Genomic DNA, 17,973 nt, shown 5'->3' on the forward strand with positions numbered 1-17,973 from the left:
GGTGCCCCTCTCCAATGGGCAGGACAGAAGGCTCAGACTCAAGGTTGGAAACCAGCAGTCTAGAGGTGAAAATGGTGGGCTTGAGACCAGAGGATCCTCAGCTCAAATCCCTGTCACAGCAGGAAAACATAAGTTCCGTTGGGCAAAGTCCTCAATCCTCAAGTTGCTCCCAGTGTCCACATGCATGGCCGTACTCTGACATCAGTATATGAACGTTAATGTAAGGCATCACTGTAAAGCACTTTTAGCATCTTCTTCTGATGGGTAATGCGCTAAAGGCATGCAGGCCATTAAATCATTTTGAGTTGGGTTGTTGGGAAAGTGTAAGTACACGGACCCACAACAGGGGGCGCAAATGAACGGACAATGGAATAGGTCAAATAACACACTTTACTGTTGTGAATATGCACAACAAGTACAACAGATTACAATAATGGACAAAGTCAAATTCACACAGGTGTCGTGTGGGCAGGCTCGAAGATAGGAGACACCTCTCCAAAGTAGAACCGGAACCACACGGTTTCCTCCGCCACCAGACCCCGGGAATACTGGAGCCGCCAAGTCCCGAACTCCCAGGTGGCCACTGCCTCCGCGTGTCGGACCTGGTACTGCTGGCGAGGAACAAAGGACAATTAAAGGAGGGCGCGTTCGCACCCAGGAATCCGAACGGCAGGTAAGTTACCTCCACCTCTCGTTGGAAAATACTCTCAGAGCAATGCACAAAAGTCACAAAGATCACTGTTAAACAGTCAGCTGAGCACGTTACCTTCTCGGTACAAACGATATTTCGGCAAAGAGGTGGAGGCGTCGTCCTGCTGATATTCCCCTGTTGATCAGATGATGGGTAACAGCTGTTGCAGGTGATGCGTGACAGCTGTCACCCTGGCTGCTCCTGTGAGGCGGCTGCGCCCTCTCGTGCCTGAAGCCCGCACTTCAGGCAGGGCGCCCTCTGGTGGTGGGCCAGCAGTACCTCCTCTTCTGGCGGCCCACACAACAGGACCCCCCCCTCAACGGGCGCCTCCTGACGCCCGACCAGGCTTGTCCGGGTGGCGGCGGTAGAAATCGGCCAGGAGGGCCGGGTCCAGGATAAAGCTCCTCTTCACCCAGGAGCGTTCTTCGGGGCCGTACCCCTCCCAGTCCACCAAATACTGGAAGCCCCGGCCCATCCTACGGACATCCAAAAGCCGGCGTACAGTCCAAGCCGGCTCGCCATCGATGATCCGGGCAGGAGGCGGTGCCGGACCCGGAGTACAGAGGGGTGAGGTGTGATGTGGTTTTATCCGGGACACGTGAAACACAGGATGGATCCGCAGTGAGGCCGGAAGCTGAAGCCTCACCGCGGCTGGACTGATGACCTTAAGGATCTTAAATGGGCCGATGTAACGGTCCTGTAGCTTGGGGGAGTCCACCTTGAGGGGAATGTCCTTTGTGGACAACCACACCTCCTGCCCTGGCCGATACGCAGGGGCCGGGGCCCGTCGACGGTCTGCATGGGCTTTTGCCCTCGTCCGGGCCTTTAGCAAAGCAGAACGGGCGGCACGCCACACCCGACGGCACTTCCGTAGGTGGGCCTGGACCGAGGGCACACCGACCTCTCCCTCAACCACCGGAAACAACGGGGGCTGATACCCCAGACATACCTCAAAAGGGGAGAGGCCGGTGGCTGAAGACACCTGGCTGTTATGAGCATACTCGATCCAGGCCAAATGGGTACTCCAGGCTGCCGGGTGCGCGGCAGTCACGCAGCGCAAAGCCTGTTCCACCTCCTGGTTTACCCGTTCTGCTTGCCCGTTGGTCTGAGGGTGGTACCCGGACGAGAGACTCACCGTGGCCCCCAGTTCCCGGCAGAAGCTCCTCCAGACTTGCGAGGAGAACTGGGGACCGCGATCGGAGATGATGTCTGTTGGAATCCCATGCAGCCGGACGACGTGGTGGACCAGGAGGTCCGCTGTCTCCTGGGCTGTTGGGAGCTTCGGGAGGGCCACAAAGTGGGCCGCCTTGGAGAACTGGTCCACTATCGTGAGGATGGTGGTGTTGCCCTGGGACGGCGGGAGGCCCGTGACAAAATCCAGGCCGATGTGGGACCAGGGGCGATGAGGCACAGGCAGCGGCTGGAGTAGGCCTGGTGCCCTGCGATGGTCAGCCTTGCCCCTGGCGCAGGTGGTGCAGGCCTGGATATAATCCCGGACGTCAGCCTCTAGGGACGCCCACCAGAAGCGCTGCCGGACAACTGCCACGGTTCTTCGCACCCCTGGGTGACAGGAGAGCTTGGAGCCGTGACAGAAGTCCAGGACTGCAGCCCTAGCTTCTGGTGGGACGTATAGTTTGTTCTTCGGCCCAGTTCCGGGGTCCGGGCTTCGTGCCAGGGCCTCCCGGACGGTTCTCTCTACGTCCCAGGTGAGGGTGGCCACGATAGTGGACTCCGGGATGATGGGTTCCGGTGGATCCGACAACTCCGTTTTGACTTCGTCTTCATGCACCCGGGACAAGGCATCCGATTTCTGGTTTTTGGTCCCGGGACGGTAGGTGATCCGGAAGTCAAAACGGCCGAAGAACAGTGACCAGCGGCCTTGCCTGGGGTTCAGCCGCTTGGCAGTCCTGATATACTCCAGGTTCCGGTGGTCAGTGAAAACCGTGAATGGCACGGACGTTCCCTCCTACAGATGTCTCCACTCTTCAAGAGCCTCTTTCACCGCAAGGAGTTCTCGATTGCCGACGTCATAGTTCCGTTCGGCCGGGGTCAACCTGCGGGAAAAATAGGCACACGGGTGAGGGACCTTATCGGTCTTCCCGCTCTGGGAAAGCACAGCTCCTATCCCTGAGTCCGAGGCGTCCACTTCAACCGCTAACTGGCGACTAGGATCGGGCTGCACCAGAACGGGTGCAGACGAGAAGCGCCGTTTCAACTCCTTGAACGCGGCATCGCAACGATCCGACCAGGTGAAGGGGACTTTTGGTGAGGTCAGGGCTGTCAGGGGGCTAACTACCTGACTGTAGCCCTTAATGAACCTCCTGTAGAAATTTGCAAAGCCGAGGAACTGTTGCAGCTTCCTACGGCTAGTGGGTTGGGGCCAGTCTCTCACCGCCGCAACCTTGGCCGGATCAGGAGCGACGGAGTTGGGGGAGATGATAAACCCCAGGAAGGACAAAGATGTGCGGTGAAACTCATACTTCTCGCCCTTCACAAACAGCCGGTTCTCCAACAACCGCTGCAGGACCTGACGTACATGCCGGACATGAGTCTCAGGATCCGGGGAAAAGATGAGTATATCGTCTAGATATACGAAGACGAATTGGTGCAGGAAATCCCGCAAGACATCATTAACTAATGCTTGGAACGTCGCGGGGGCGTTTGTGAGAGATTTTGGCTCCATGCAGGGGGGTGAACACGGAATCTAACAATGGCAACGGGTATCGGTTGCGAACCATAATCTCATTCAGCCCCCTGTAATCAATACATGGACGAAGTCCGCCATCTTTCTTGCCCACAAAAAAGAAACCTGCCCCCATCGGGGAGGTGGAGTTCCGGATCAGCCCGGCAGCTAATGAGTCCCGGATGTAGGTCTCCATTGATTCGCGCTCAGGTCGTGAGAGGTTGTACAGCCTGCTGGACGGGAACTCAGCGCCTGGAACCAAATCAATGGCACAGTCGTACGGACGGTGCGGGGGAAGGGTGAGTGCCAGATCCTTGCTGAAGACGTCAGCAAGATCGTGGTACTCAACCGGCACTGTCGTCAGATTGGGAGGGACTTTGACCTCCTCCTTAGCCTGGGAACCGGGAGGAACCGAGGATCCTAAACACACCCGATGGCAGGTTTTGCTCCACTGAACCACCACCCCAGACGGCCAATCGATCCGGGGATTGTGCTTTAACATCCATGGGATGCCCAAAATTACGCGGGAGGTAGAAGGAGTTACAAAAAACTCAATCTCCTCCCGGTGGTTTCCAGACACCACCAGAGTTACTGGTTGTGTCTTGTGTGTGAGTAAAGGGAGGAGGGTGCCATCTAGTGCCCGCACCTGCAATGGCGTAGGAAGCGCCACCAGAGGGAGCCCTACCTCCTTTGCCCATCTGCTGTCTAGCAGATTCCCTTCTGAGCCCGTGTCCACCAGTGCTCGGGCTTGAAGGGTTAAATCCCCGCTCAGGATTGTGACTGGGAGTCGTGTGGCAATTTGTGTGTGTCTCACTTGAATGTCTTGACCCCCCCTTAGCCCAGTCTCTAAGGGCGAGTGTTGACGTCTTGGCCGTTTGGGGCAGTCTCTCTGTGTGTGCTCTTTTGAGCTGCAGAGAAAACACTCTCCACGGATCAGCCTCCCCATTTTGGCCCTGTGCGTTTCCCTAACAACGTCAACAGGGGGAGCTGTTGCCCCACAAAGCGCTGCGGCTGTGGAGCGTGGGGAGGGCGGCCCCTTTTCGCACCCGGAAGGGAGAGGGGCGGCGCGTATCCGGTCACGTCCTTCGCCTCGCTCCCGACGGCGTTCCTCTAACCGATTGTCTAATCGTATAACGAGATGAATAAGCCCGTCTAAATCCCGCGGTTCGTCCTTGGCCACCAGGAGCTCCTTCAGGACCAACGACAGTCCGTTTACGAAGGCGGCGCGGAGGGCAGTGTTATTCCAGCCGGACCTCGCAGCCGCGATGCGGAAGTCGACTGCATAAGCAGCTGCGCTCCGGCGCCCCTGTCTCATTGACAGCAGCACGGCTGAAGCGGTCTCTCCTCTATTTGGGTGATCGAACACTGTTCTGAACTCCCTCACAAACCCATCATATGTCAGAAGGAGCCGTGAATTTTGCTCCCAAAGCGCTGTAGCCCAAGCACGTGCCTTGCCGCGAAGCAGATTAATTACATAAGCTATCTTACTAGCATCAGTCGCGTACATGACGGGACGTTGTGCGAAGATGAGCGAACACTGCATAAGAAAGTCCGCACATGTCTCCACACAACCCCCGTACGGCTCTGGAGGGCTTATGTATGCTTCAGGGGAGGGTGGGAGGGGTCGTTGAACGACCTGTGGAACGTCACTGTTACGCACAGGGTCGACAGGAGGGAGAGCCGCAGCAGCGCCCTGAGGGCGCGCTTCCACCTGCGCGGCGAGAGCCTCCACCCTGCGGTTAAGGAGGACGTTCTGCTCGGTCATTAAATCCAACCGAGCCGTGAAAGCGGTGAGGATCCGCTGCAACTCACCGATCATTCCTCCTGCGGACGCCTGTGCGCCCTGTTCTTCCATTGGCCGTTCAACAGCCGGTTGACGCCCCTCGGGATCCATGACGTTGGCCGAAATATCCTGTTGGGAAAGTGTAAGTACACGGACCCACAACAGGGGGCGCAAATGAACGGACAATGGAATAGGTCAAATAACACACTTTACTGTTGTGAATATGCACAACAAGTACAACAGATTACAATAATGGACAAAGTCAAATTCACACAGGTGTCGTGTGGGCAAGCTCGAAGATAGGAGACGCCTCTCCAAAGTAGAACCGGAACCACACGGTTTCCTCCGCCACCAGACCCCAGGAATACTGGAGCCGCCAAGTCCCGAACTCCCAGGTGGCCACTGCCTCCGCGTGTCGGACCTGGTACTGCTGGCGAGGAACAAAGGACAATTAAAGGAGGGCGCGTTCGCACCCAGGAATCCGAACGGCAGGTAAGTTACCTCCACCTCTCGTTGGAAAATACTCTCAGAGCAATGCACAAAAGTCACAAAGATCACTGTTAAACAGTCAGCTGAGCACGTTACCTTCTCGGTAGAAACGATATCTCGGCAAAGAGGTGGAGGCGTCGTCCTGCTGATATTCCCCTGTTGATCAGATGATGGGTAACAGCTGTTGCAGGTGATGCGTGACAGCTGTCACCCTGGCTGCTCCTGTGAGGCGGCTGCGCCCTCTCGTGCCTGAAGCCCGCACTTCAGGCAGGGCGCCCTCTGGTGGTGGGCCAGCAGTACCTCCTCTTCTGGCGGCCCACACAACATGGGTTTTTAAAATCAGAATTCTCTGATTTCAGCTTTTTAAATACCAGTGTGTTCTGGTTTATTTTACTGCTTTATTTATTCCTCTCTAACAATAAAATGATTATCTTTGGACTGAGGACAAAACAATAGATTTAAAGGTGTCATCTTGGCCTTTTGGAAAATAAAGCCTTTTTTAACATTTTCTGATATTTTATATACTTAACAAGTAATTGATGAAGAAAATAACCAATCATTTAATCGATTATGAAAACAACCATGAGTTTAGTCCTTCCATGTCGTGATAACGGTTCAGTCCCAAAGGTGGCCGTTGTCCTGTCACTGTAGAGCTGGTGGTTTGATTACTCGTGTCTGTTAGTCGAGCACTCTGAGGATCTGTTTGCAGACGGAACGGCACTACAAAAATGTAGTCCTACTTTAAAGCTCTTCAGGAAGAACTTATTTAGCGGAACCAAGGACTTAAGAGTGCCTGACATCTGATAATGCATTTACTGGAAAAGAGGGTTTAAAGGGAAATAAAGACAAAAAAAACCTTTGTGCTCTTGTCTCCAAATTATCTTGAATTGATCCAGATCGAAAGATTTACCTGGATGTGAGGAGGAGGAAATCAAACCATGTGAACATGTAGGTCAAGTACAAACAAAAGAAGAAGAAGCTTGGCCTGCTTTTTTTTTCTTTTCTTTGTTTCTTTCTTTTTCTTCACGTCAAGTTTGTTATCGCAATCTGAACTGTGGGGGCTTTGTGTGCTTTGTTGCGTCAGAAGAAACGCTGAGCCGGTTCATCTTTGTTTCACATATAAGGCAGCAGTCAGTCGGCCACAAGCCTTCACTCGCCCACGCGGCCGCTTATTGCCGCGTTCCCACCATCTGATCAGTGCTCGAAGGCAACTCTCAGCCTGTGTTCCACGCAAAAATGCACCTTTATCTGCAGCCATCTTTGTCTCCTTCTCCTCATACCTCACATATCTCTGAAGGTCTGTTAACCAGACTTTACTAGAACATTTTGTTTCCTCGGGTTCTTTTTTTTCTCTTATTCTTTTTTAACTTGATGTCTGCACTGTCATATTTCTAAACCGTTCCGCCTGTGATATTTTGGGCCACTTCCTTTGCCGCCCACCTGCTCTCATGATATGAACCTTTATTTTGACATCTTTGTCTTGATGAAGCTGCTTTACCTCCACCACCAAAGTTGGAGGAAGTTATATTATTACCCCTGTTTGTTTGTTTGATTTGTTTCTCTGATTGTGAACAGCCTGGAACCCACATTTTTTCATATATTGTTATGAAATTTTTACTGAAGATTCATATCTTGATAGGCAAGAACTGATTCAGTTTTCATGGTCATAGGTCAAAGGTCAAAGTCAGGAAAAAGCGTCAGATATCTGAAGCTTTTGTACAACAATCATTTCCACATAAATTCAGCATTATGTCATAATAAAAGATGGGGGACCAATGAGAGCACCACAGCAGCACATCTGAGTCTGACATGCAGCTGCGCACGCGTCATTTCGGAGTGTCAGCAGCAATTCACCGATTATATCCTCGTTTCTACTTAAAATGGCCTTGTTTCAGCTTAAAACTGATTTTAGAAAGATTCAAGAGGTTTTACTTTGTCATCTGCTGGTTAATTATCACATTATTCCCTTTGATCACTTTGCGTGTAGAGTCAGACTCAGACGTGCTGCTGTCGCACTGCAACTAACAATTATTTTCATTATCACTTAATCAGTTGATTATTTTTCTGGATTAATCCATAAATTGTTGGGTGCATAAAATGTCAGAAAACGGACAAAAATGTTGATCTGGGCTTCTCAAAGCATCCTTGAATTTTTTTGTTTTGTCTACAACCCAAATATATTCAGTTTAGTGACACAGAGGCAAAAATAAACCAGGAAATATTCACATTTAAGAAGCCGAAATAAGGGAAATTGTTCATTTAAAAAAAACGACTCACAGCTCTAATTGCGATTTTCTTCACATTTTGTTTAGTCGATGGAGTTTGTCAGACTACTAGCTTGCTTGTGTGCTTCTCCACCCCCACTTCTGTTTCTAAAATAAGAGAAATAAGGTTCCAGACTGATGCAGCATTAGAAGTTCTGCTTTTTAAGTTCAGCATCATGCTCTCTCTGCACCCACGCCAAATTTGTGCCACCTTCATCTGACTCCTGTTTCCTTTGGCTCACGCCCTGCAGTTTTTGTTCTTTATGAGCTCTCAGGCAGAAAGAGCAAATAGTAAAACACTAATGATGGCACGTTATGAGGATATCATCTGGCCAGACAGGTCAAACTGCCTGTCTAGACGCCTGATTGAAACCGATCATATGAGTATGTGCCTAATTTCACATAAAGAAAAATTAGACTACAAGGAGAAAAAAATATTCACACAAAAGTGTCAGTTGTTGGCACAGCATTTTCCATTGAAGGTGGAGTGAGTAACACAGAGCTTTGTTTAGACATTCAGTCACTGAAGTTTCCATTCACTGGTTACTGCAGGAAGTACTCTGTCCACGTTTTACCATCCGTCTCCAGTAAGCCCTAATCTCATTATGAAGCTCTACTTTCTAAGATTATGTTTTGATGTTCACACTCAGCTGATCAGGTCCCCACATCATTTCAGCAACCCGTCCAACCTGCTGGACCTGCTTTCTGCCACGTTGTCCAGATTCCTCAGACATGACATACGCATTGAACAATGCAAATATGTACTCACTTGCATAGCTGCATTGATAGTATATCAGCAAACGTCAGATACCATTGCACAGGTTTTTCATTTTCCCAACTTGTGTCAAGCGCATTGTGTTTCTCTGTTGTTTTGCTTTGTCCTGTCAACAGGAAGATTCACAAGTAGTGATCCAGATGTGGGTTCAAGAAATGTCTCTTTCTTGAATATTACAAATTTGGCCTTTTCCCTTGTTACTGTAAAACTTCAGCTCCTGGAATCATGAAGTCACTGGACAGTGTGTGTTTGACGATGCCAATAAATCTGTAGGGTGCTTCCTTACTGTATGGTTGTAACACTTCCATGCTAATTGGTGCCCTAAATCAACAATTTAGGACACCAATAACAATGAATTGAATCAAGTATCAAGTCAGCTTTACTGTCATGTGTTGACAACTACAACCCCTGGCAAAAATTATGGAATCACCGGCCTCGGAGGATGTTCATTCAGTTGTTTAATTTTGTAGAAAAAAGCAGATCACAGACATGATGTTATGTGGGCCGCTGAAGAGGAGGTACTGCTGGCCCACCACCACCAGAGGGCGCCCTGCTTGGAGTGCGGGCTCCAAGCACGAGAGGGCGCCAGACCCAGAGGAAGTGACAGCTGTCACTCATCGCACCAGCTGTCACTCATCTACACCAATACATAAGCCGGACTGCAACTCCACCTCCCCGCCGAGAAATCGACTACCAAGAGGTAATTTCTCTGCTGACTCATACGTTGTGTAATAATCTGAACTTCTGTTGCAGCCGTTTTCCTGGTGTTTTGCCTTGTCTGTGGGATTGGCGTTTGGTGTGACAGCGACGGCTTCGCCTCACACCCCAAACCAGATAAGTGGTTAATCAGGAGCTGCACGAGTGTATGATTGGAGGTGGAGGTGCTCCCTCCTAACTGTGTGCAGACTGTGGACTACTGAGTGTGCGGACTCACACTCATTCATCTTGTCTCTGCTTTCTGCCAGCAGTGCCAGGGTCGACAGCCGAAGACAGAGGCCACCTGGGGACGCGGGACTTGGCGGCTCCGGTGTTCTTCAGACCGTTGGTGGTGGAAGCCGTGTGGGACGCGGCTTCTCTCTCGTCGGGGGTCTTCTATCTTCGAGCCTGCCCACACGTCACCTGGTGTTAATTGACTTTACAATTTTTGTGTGTTTAGTTGTGTGTTGTCACAACATTAAATTGTTACTTTTTGGCTTATTCATTGTCCGTTCTTTAGCGCCCCCTGTTGTGGGTCCGTGCTACGACACCTTCCCAACACATGACACAAATCTAAAGTCATTTCAAATGGCAACTTTCTGGCTTTAAGAAACACTATAAGAAATAAGGAAAAATAATTGTGACAGTCAGTAATGGTTACTTTTTTAGACCAAGCAGAGGGAAAAAAAATATGGAATCACTCAATTCTGAGGAAAAAATTATGGAATCACCCTGTAAATTTTCATCCCCAAAACTAACACCTGCATCAAATCAGATCTGCTCGTTAGTCTGCATCTAAAAAGGAGTAATCACACCTTGGAGAGCTGTTGCACCAAGTGGACTGACATGAATCATGGCTCCAACACGAGAGATGTCAACTGAAACAAAGGAGAGGATTATCAAACTCTTAAAAGAGAGTAAATCATCACGCAATGTTGCAAAAGATGTTGGTTGTTCACAGTCAGCTGTGTCTAAACTCTGGACCAAATACAAACAACATGGGAAGGTTGTTAAAGGCAAACATACTGGTAGACCAAGGAAGACATCAAAGTGTCAAGACAGAAAACTTAAAGCAATATGTCTCAAAAATCGAAAATACACAACAAAACAAATGAGGAACGAATGGGAGGAAACTGGAGTCAACGTCTGTGACCGAACTGTAAGAAACCGCCTAAAGGAAATGGGATTTACATACAGAAAAGCTAAACGAAAGCCATCGTTAACACCTAAACAGAAAAAAACAAGGTTACAGTGGCCTAAGGAAAAGCAATCGTGGACTGTGGATGACTGGATGAAAGTCATATTCAGTGATGAATCTCGAATCTGCATTGGGCAAGGTGATGATGCTGGAACTTTTGTTTGGTGCTGTTCCGATGAGATTTATAAAGATGACTGCCTGAAGAGAACATGTAAATTTCCACAGTCATTGATGATTTGGGGCTGCATGTCAGGTAAAGGCACTGGGGAGATGGCTGTCATTACATCATCAATAAATGCACAAGTTTATGTTGATATTTTGGACACTTTTCTTATCCCATCAATTGAAAGGATGTTTGGGGATGATGAAATCATTTTTCAAGATGATAATGCATCTTGCCATAGAGCAAAAACTAAAAACATTCCTTGCAAAAAGACACATAGGGTCAATGTCATGGCCTGCAAATAGTCCGGATCTTAATCCAATTGAAAATCTTTGGTGGAAGTTGAAGAAAATGGTCCATGACAAGACTCCAACCTGCAAAGCTGATCTTGCAACAGCAATCAGAGAAAGTTGGAGCCAGATTGATGAAGAGTACTGTTTGTCACTCATTAAGTCCATGCCTCAGAGACTGCAAGCTGTTATAAAAGCCAGAGGTGGTGCAACAAAACACTAGTGATGTGTTGGAGCGTTCTTTTGTTTTTCATGATTCCATAATTTATTCCTCAGAATTGAGTGATTCCATATTTTTTTCCCTTTGCTTCGTCTAAAAAAGTAACCGTTACTGACTGCCACAATTTTTTTTCTTGATTTCTTATAGTGTTTCTTAAAGAAAGAAAGTTGCCATTTGAAATGACTTTAGTTTTGTGTCATGTCTGTGATCTGCAACTGAATGAACATCCTCCGAGGCCGGTGATTCCATAATTTTTGCCAGGGGTTGTAACTTGAGACTTGCAGTGTTATGACTTGATAGTGACGTATTCCCACCTCCAGTCACTACTTGTTTCACACAAAATGATTCCAGTGGTATCTAAGGATCCTTTGAAAAGACCTAGTACCAAAGACATCCAGTCATCAGTTTAGGTCACTGATAACTCCCTCCTACCTCTGGTAAGTTACTTAGGGAGACTTGTGCAAGAGTATCACTTGCTGTGAGGGAACATGATCTATGACATTTTGGCCATGAGGACTGTTTCTATGTGTTGAGGATCATGGCGGCTCGAGAAGGCCATGTGCACATTCCACCTGGCTGCTGCAGATAGATGGTTACTTTTGAGAGGTGGGGTTGGATGGTTACCTCTTTTTACCTCCACCAGTGAAGTTGGAGGAGGTTATGTTTTCACTCCTAATTGTCTGTCTGTTTGTTTGTTTATGAACAGCTTGGAGCACACAATTTTTCAAATATTGTTTTTTTTTTTTAACTGAAGCTTCATATCCTAATAGACAAGAACTGATTCAGTTTTCAAGGGCAAAGGGCAAAATCAGAAAAAGTCTTGGAAAATTGGAAAAATCCCTGTCTTTAACATTGTACAGCTTTTCAAAAATTCATAACTGTCAAAAAATATCAAATTTCTTACATACTTGGGAATGTTATGTAGGATGGTATCCTTTACCAACTGACAAAGTTTGATCCAGATCTGATCCAGATTACAGATTGTGTGGCCATTGAAATCTAACATTGAAAACCCCATTTAATGTATATTTTACATTATATCTTAATCAAACGTGCCCCAATCACTCTCATATTTGAAAGTGAGGTGCAGACTGACACTCACTATCACCTGACAAAGTTTGCTCTGGATCTGATTTCTCCAGATTGTGGATTTTGTGGACATTTGAATTTAATATTGAAAAGCCCATTTGGTGCACATTTTGTATTATATCTTATTCAAAAGTGCCTCGGTCACTCTAATTTGTGACAATGAGGTGCAAACTGACACTCTCAATGAATGGACTAAGTTTGATTCACATCTGATCTGTATTGTGGATTTAGCGGATATTTGATTTTAATATTGAAAAGCCCCTTTGATCTATATTTTGTGTTATAGTTTAGCTTATGAAAAGCCACTTCTAACAGGACTTAGACCTTGAAAGTTTTTTCCAAGGTAAAAATTTGTGGAATTGGACACTAGTATTGGCGGAGGGTTGCGCTCTGTGAGCTTGATGCTCTAGTATGTTTTTGTGACATATGTCTTAAAAAGACACATCTTCATTGCTGCTTATTTACCTCACAGGTCTTAGGTTGTTGTAACAGACAGTGACTTCTCCCTCCCAGTTGCTATTTAGTCTGTATGGCTGGCCCGAGTTTACGCATCCCAACTATTTTTCTTAACCTGAAATTGTTGTTGTGTGTTGGGGGGTGTGGCTGGATATTTTGGTGTTCTTTTCTTTTCTTTGCTCTTCAGGTGGCATGGAAACTGATTTGTCTGTGGAGAAGGTGCTGGCTGAAGAGTCCTTCACCCTCATCAACATCATGTGTAGCACCTGTGACGGGTGCTCACATGCAACCTTGAAGACTTTCAGCTGAAGCAGATAATTGGATGGCGTTCTGCATTTAAGTCATGTGTGATTGAAACAGAACTGCTGGGAACTCGACCTTGTGATGTTCGTTTGTGAGACGCTGAGGACCGCGCCTGGGTTTGACACATCGAGCCCGTGAAGCAAGGAAGGGTGAGGACACATGCTGTCAGCACACATTAAAGGTAATTAAGTGTTTGATTCATTGTTGATAGTAACTTGGTGTTTTGTTACACAGTATACTTGAATTGTGATGAGAATTGTGCAGCTTGCTTCTCACTGCTGTGGCGTGCGGATAAGTGATCCTCCACCTGTTATGAGAAGCTGCTCATTTGCATAAAGTTAAAAAAGATACAGACCTGAATGTGTTGCTGATAGCGTGTGTCTTTTGAAAGATATTGTTGTAACTGCTGACTTACCTCACCTCTTCTTTGCTTCACAGAGAGTCGGTTTGTTGTGTCCACCTGGGGGGTGTTTGGCGGTGGTAGTGAGTCCAGGAGCACCGGGCTTTGATCCTTGCGGGCGCTGGAGAGCGTGCCAACAGTCACTCCACCAGAGGGACGCTGTTTTTGTTTTTACACCTTTTATGCACAGTGGGTGTAATAAATATATTGTTTTTGGAACCGCTTTTCTGGTTATTTGTAGCGCTGGGTTCCGTCTGACGCAGGTCCGCTCCTCAACCCGCGTCGACACATAACAATTGTATCTGGTTTATTTGGAACAACATACAATGAAGCAAATAAGCATTTGACCCACTGTCGATTTTGCAAGTTTTCCCACCGACAAAGAATGGGGAGGTCTGTAATTTTTATCATAGGTACACTTCAGCTGTGGTATGTTCCATCTTTCACCTCATGAAATATTTGGTCCATTGAAAGAATGAAAAAACAGTCATTATTTGTTTTATATAACGATGAAAATAGATCATTTTCCTTTGATGTTTTACTAATTTATAAACAACATAAAAGTAACTTGCATTTTGGTGTGCATTGCTGATGATTAACAGTCCAACATGAACGTTAAATAGGAGTCCAAAATTGTACTCAGTCAACTTGCTAAAAACAATTCTGATGATGCAGACAGACGGCTGGAGTGGCTGTGCGCACGTTCGCATGTTTCGTTTTGATTTTGTTTGAAATGTCAAGGTCGGCATTCGCTTCGTTTTTCTTTTGTTAGTTTCGGCTTTGTTTCTTTCCTTTATGCTCTCTGGATTTGCAGTTTTTCGGTGATGGGAGAAGTGCAGGGTCCTTCATCCACCTTTTCTCTACGATTTGTGACTTTGTGACTTTTTTTCTTCGTTCAGCTATCGTCGTGTGCTGTGTGACTGGGCCCTAAAGCAGCAGGTGAAGAAAAAGGTTCTGCCTGAAAACGAGTGCTTTTAGGACGATTCACCTCTGTCTCAGTTAGCTAAAAACCCTAACACTGGTCTTTGTAGCCAAATGGTGACTTATATTAGATTGTGGCAAAAATATATTGTATCATCATTTAAAAAAAAAAAACAAGGCCATGTGTTTTTGTTATTGTGCATTATTTCAGTTTGGCCCTGATGTGGATTGAGATCCAGACCTGGAAAATTGAGTTGTGAAGGAATTCCAGTCTGAGTGCTGCACTCGTTGAAGCTGGAGAACGTCTGGATCAATGGCTTTTTTAAAGATTTCATGAGCTGTTTAAAATGCTGCAGTACTTTGAAATGTTCCTATTATCATATTAGACTGGAGCTTATTATCTTTATTTCCAACCAAGTGATTTAGTGTGCAGCCATCTAATGTGTCCTTGTTTTTGCAGATGGATTTGGAGCCAGAGGGCAAAGTCTACGTCCTTATTACGCTCAACGGATCCTTCACTGATGGTAAGGCTGCAGCAAGCACGTTTCTCCTCATGCACTGTCTTTCTTCTCCCTCTGCCTGTTTTGTTTTTAATGCATGCACAAACTATTTTCTAATTCAGAGTTTATTCTTTAACATATTGCCTCTTCAATAATCATATCAGGTCTCTCTCTCTCTCTTTTTAACTGCATGTGTGTGTGAATGTTGTTATGTGGTGGTGTGTAGGCGGGGATCCTCTCTTTGGCTCAGTTGTTGAATTTTTGTGTTGCTCAGCCGTCAGCGTGACGTAGTCAGACATCTGCGGGCGTCACCATGATGTGTGTGAAGTTTTAGCTGATGAGATGAAGCCTTTTAAATAAGATGAACTTTGTTGCTGTGTTCAGTGATGATTTATGTTTGGTAACAAGTTGTTCTTTATCTCTGTGTCGGATAAGTTCCTTCTTTCTGGCTCACAACTCACTGCCTGACACACACACGACTTCTCCATGGCAAACTTAAGTGTTTTTGTCCTCTTCTGATTGACCATAAAAACAAAGTGTTCAGCATCTCAGAGGTATCCTGACATTACCATACAATCGAATCCTAGCTTTTGCAAACATCAAACCTCTAAACACTCGGAAAACATTGGAGATGTATGATAGAGACGGGGAGCCTCATACACAATCTGGGAGTTCCATGAGCCCAAAGCCAATTTTGACTTATTTGGTACCACTTAAGGGGTCTAAACAACACTTATAATCCAGCTTCATTATACCATGGCCTGCATAAACATGTATCCATCCCAGGATGGAGGCTGTAGCCAGGTCAGGGTCAGTGAAGGATTACACAGGGGTCAACATTTAAAAATCATCCAATCATATAGAAAACTATATCACATTATTATATATTTTAAGTATATGATAATGTTCAAGACTGTTCAATTGATGTACAAAGTGAAAAATAAGCAATTGCCATTTAGAATTCAAGATTTTTTTACGCAAAGAGAAGGAATATATAATTTAAGGGGTTTGTATCATTTTAAAATTGTGGGTGCTCGGACGACCAGGAAATGCTTCTGTGTCTCCATTTGTGGCGCAAAAAAAAAAATGGAATATTTTGTATGGAGTGATGTAGGCGTTGATAAGCGTTGCTTCTGCCTAAGCCTTTTGGGCACTATGTACATTGTTTTCTTTCTTCTTCTCTTTCTTTTAACTACTTTGTCTGTGAGTTTTGTTTGTTTGTGTACAACCCCTGGCAAAAATTATGGAATCACCGGCCTCGGAGGATGTTCATTCAGTTGTTTAATTTTGTAGAAAAAAAGCAGATCACAGACATGACACAAAACTAAAGTTATTTCAAATGGCAACTTTCTGGCTTTAAGAAACACTATAAGAAATCAAGAAAAAAAGATTGTGGCAGTCAGTAACGGTTACTTTTTTAGACCAAGCAGAGGAAAAAAATATGGAATCACTCAATTCTGAGGAAAAAATTATGGAATCACCCTGTAAATTTTCATCCCCAAAACTAACACCTGCATCATATCAGATCTGCTCATTAGTCTGCATCTAAAAAGGAGTGAACACACCTTGGAGAGCTGTTGCACCAAGTGGACTGACATGAATCATGGCTCCAACACGAGAGATGTCAATTGAAACAAAGGAGAGGATTATTAAACTCTTAAAAGAGGGTAAATCATCACGCAATGTTGCAAAAGATGTTGGTTGTTCACAGTCAGCTGTGTCTAAACTCTGGACCAAATACAAACAACATGGGAAGGTTGTTAAAGGCAAACATACTGGTAGACCAAGGAAGACATCAAAGCGTCAAGACAGAAAACTTAAAGCAATATGTCTCAAAAATCGAAAAATGTACAACAAAACAAATGAGGAACGAATGGGAGGAAACTGGAGTCAACGTCTGTGACCGAACTGTAAGAAACCGCCTAAAGGAAATGGGATTTACATACAGAAAAGCTAAACGAAAGGCATCATTAACACCTAAACAGAAAAAAACAAGGTTACAATGGGCTAAGGAAAAGCAATCGTGGACTGTGGATGACTGGATGAAAGTCATATTCAGCGATGAATCTCGAATCTGCATTGGGCAAGGTGATGATGCTGGAACGTTTGTTTGGTGCCGTTCCAATGAGATTTATAAAGATGACTGCCTGAAGAGAACATGTAAATTTCCACAGTCATTGATGATATGGGGCTGCATGTCAGGTAAAGGCACTGGGGAGATGGCTGTCATTACATCATCAATAAATGCACAAGTTTATGTTGATATTTTGGACAATTGAAAGGATGTTTGGGGATGATGAAATCATTTTTTCAAGATGATAATGCATCTTGCCATAGAGCAAAAACTGCAAAAACATTCCTTGCAAAAAGACACATAGGGTCAATGTCAATGAGCAGATCTGATTGGATGCAGGTGTTAATTTGGGGGATGAAAATTTACAGGGTGATTCCATAATTTTTTCCTCAGAATTGAGTGATTCCATATTTTTTTCCTCTGCTTGGTCTAAAAAAGTAACCGTTACTGACATCACAATCTTTTTTTCTTGATTTCTTACAGTGTTTCTTAAAGCCAGAAAGTTGCCATTTGAAATGACTTTAGTTTTGTGTCATGTCTGTGATCTGCTTTTTTCCTACAAAATTAAACAACTGAATGAACATCCTCCGAGGCCGGTGATTCCATAATTTTTGCCAGGGGTTGTATGAGTGATTTTTGTTAAGCATATATGTGCCTAATAAATTCAGTTCAATTCAATTTATTTGTCTGATGATAAAGATTCCAAAAAGGTTTGGACTATCTGGTATGGAATGTAATAACAGCAAAAAAAAAAAAAAACCACAACGTTACAAAGGTCAATTTCAGTTTGTACAGGGGTAAAAAGCTAAATTTTAGTAATGCAACTTTTTTTTTCTTCAAAAGGAAAACCTACACAGCCCACATGATTCAGATGTACACAAGAAAATTCTGATCTGATTATTTGTTTACCTACTTATTCGAGTTCTAATCCAGTAATTTTAGCCAATTTTGGACGGATACCAATCCAAATTATCAGCT

The 17,973-nt window shown here is 45.7% G+C and overlaps 1 protein-coding gene across 1 annotated transcript in view; it reads left to right on the plus strand.

The window, feature by feature from the left end:
• prkcha (protein kinase C, eta, a) overlaps positions 1-17,973 on the plus strand; it is a 115,727-nt gene that overhangs the window by 6,928 nt on the left and 90,826 nt on the right. Inside the window, exon 2 of the mRNA XM_034195359.1 lies at positions 14,882-14,945. Within this exon, the coding sequence (XP_034051250.1) occupies positions 14,882-14,945 (64 nt within the window). The remainder of the gene's footprint in view (positions 1-14,881; positions 14,946-17,973) is intronic.

Source organism: Thalassophryne amazonica, chromosome 19 (assembly GCF_902500255.1).
Source record: "Thalassophryne amazonica chromosome 19, fThaAma1.1, whole genome shotgun sequence".
NCBI classification, from domain to species: domain Eukaryota; kingdom Metazoa; phylum Chordata; class Actinopteri; order Batrachoidiformes; family Batrachoididae; genus Thalassophryne; species Thalassophryne amazonica.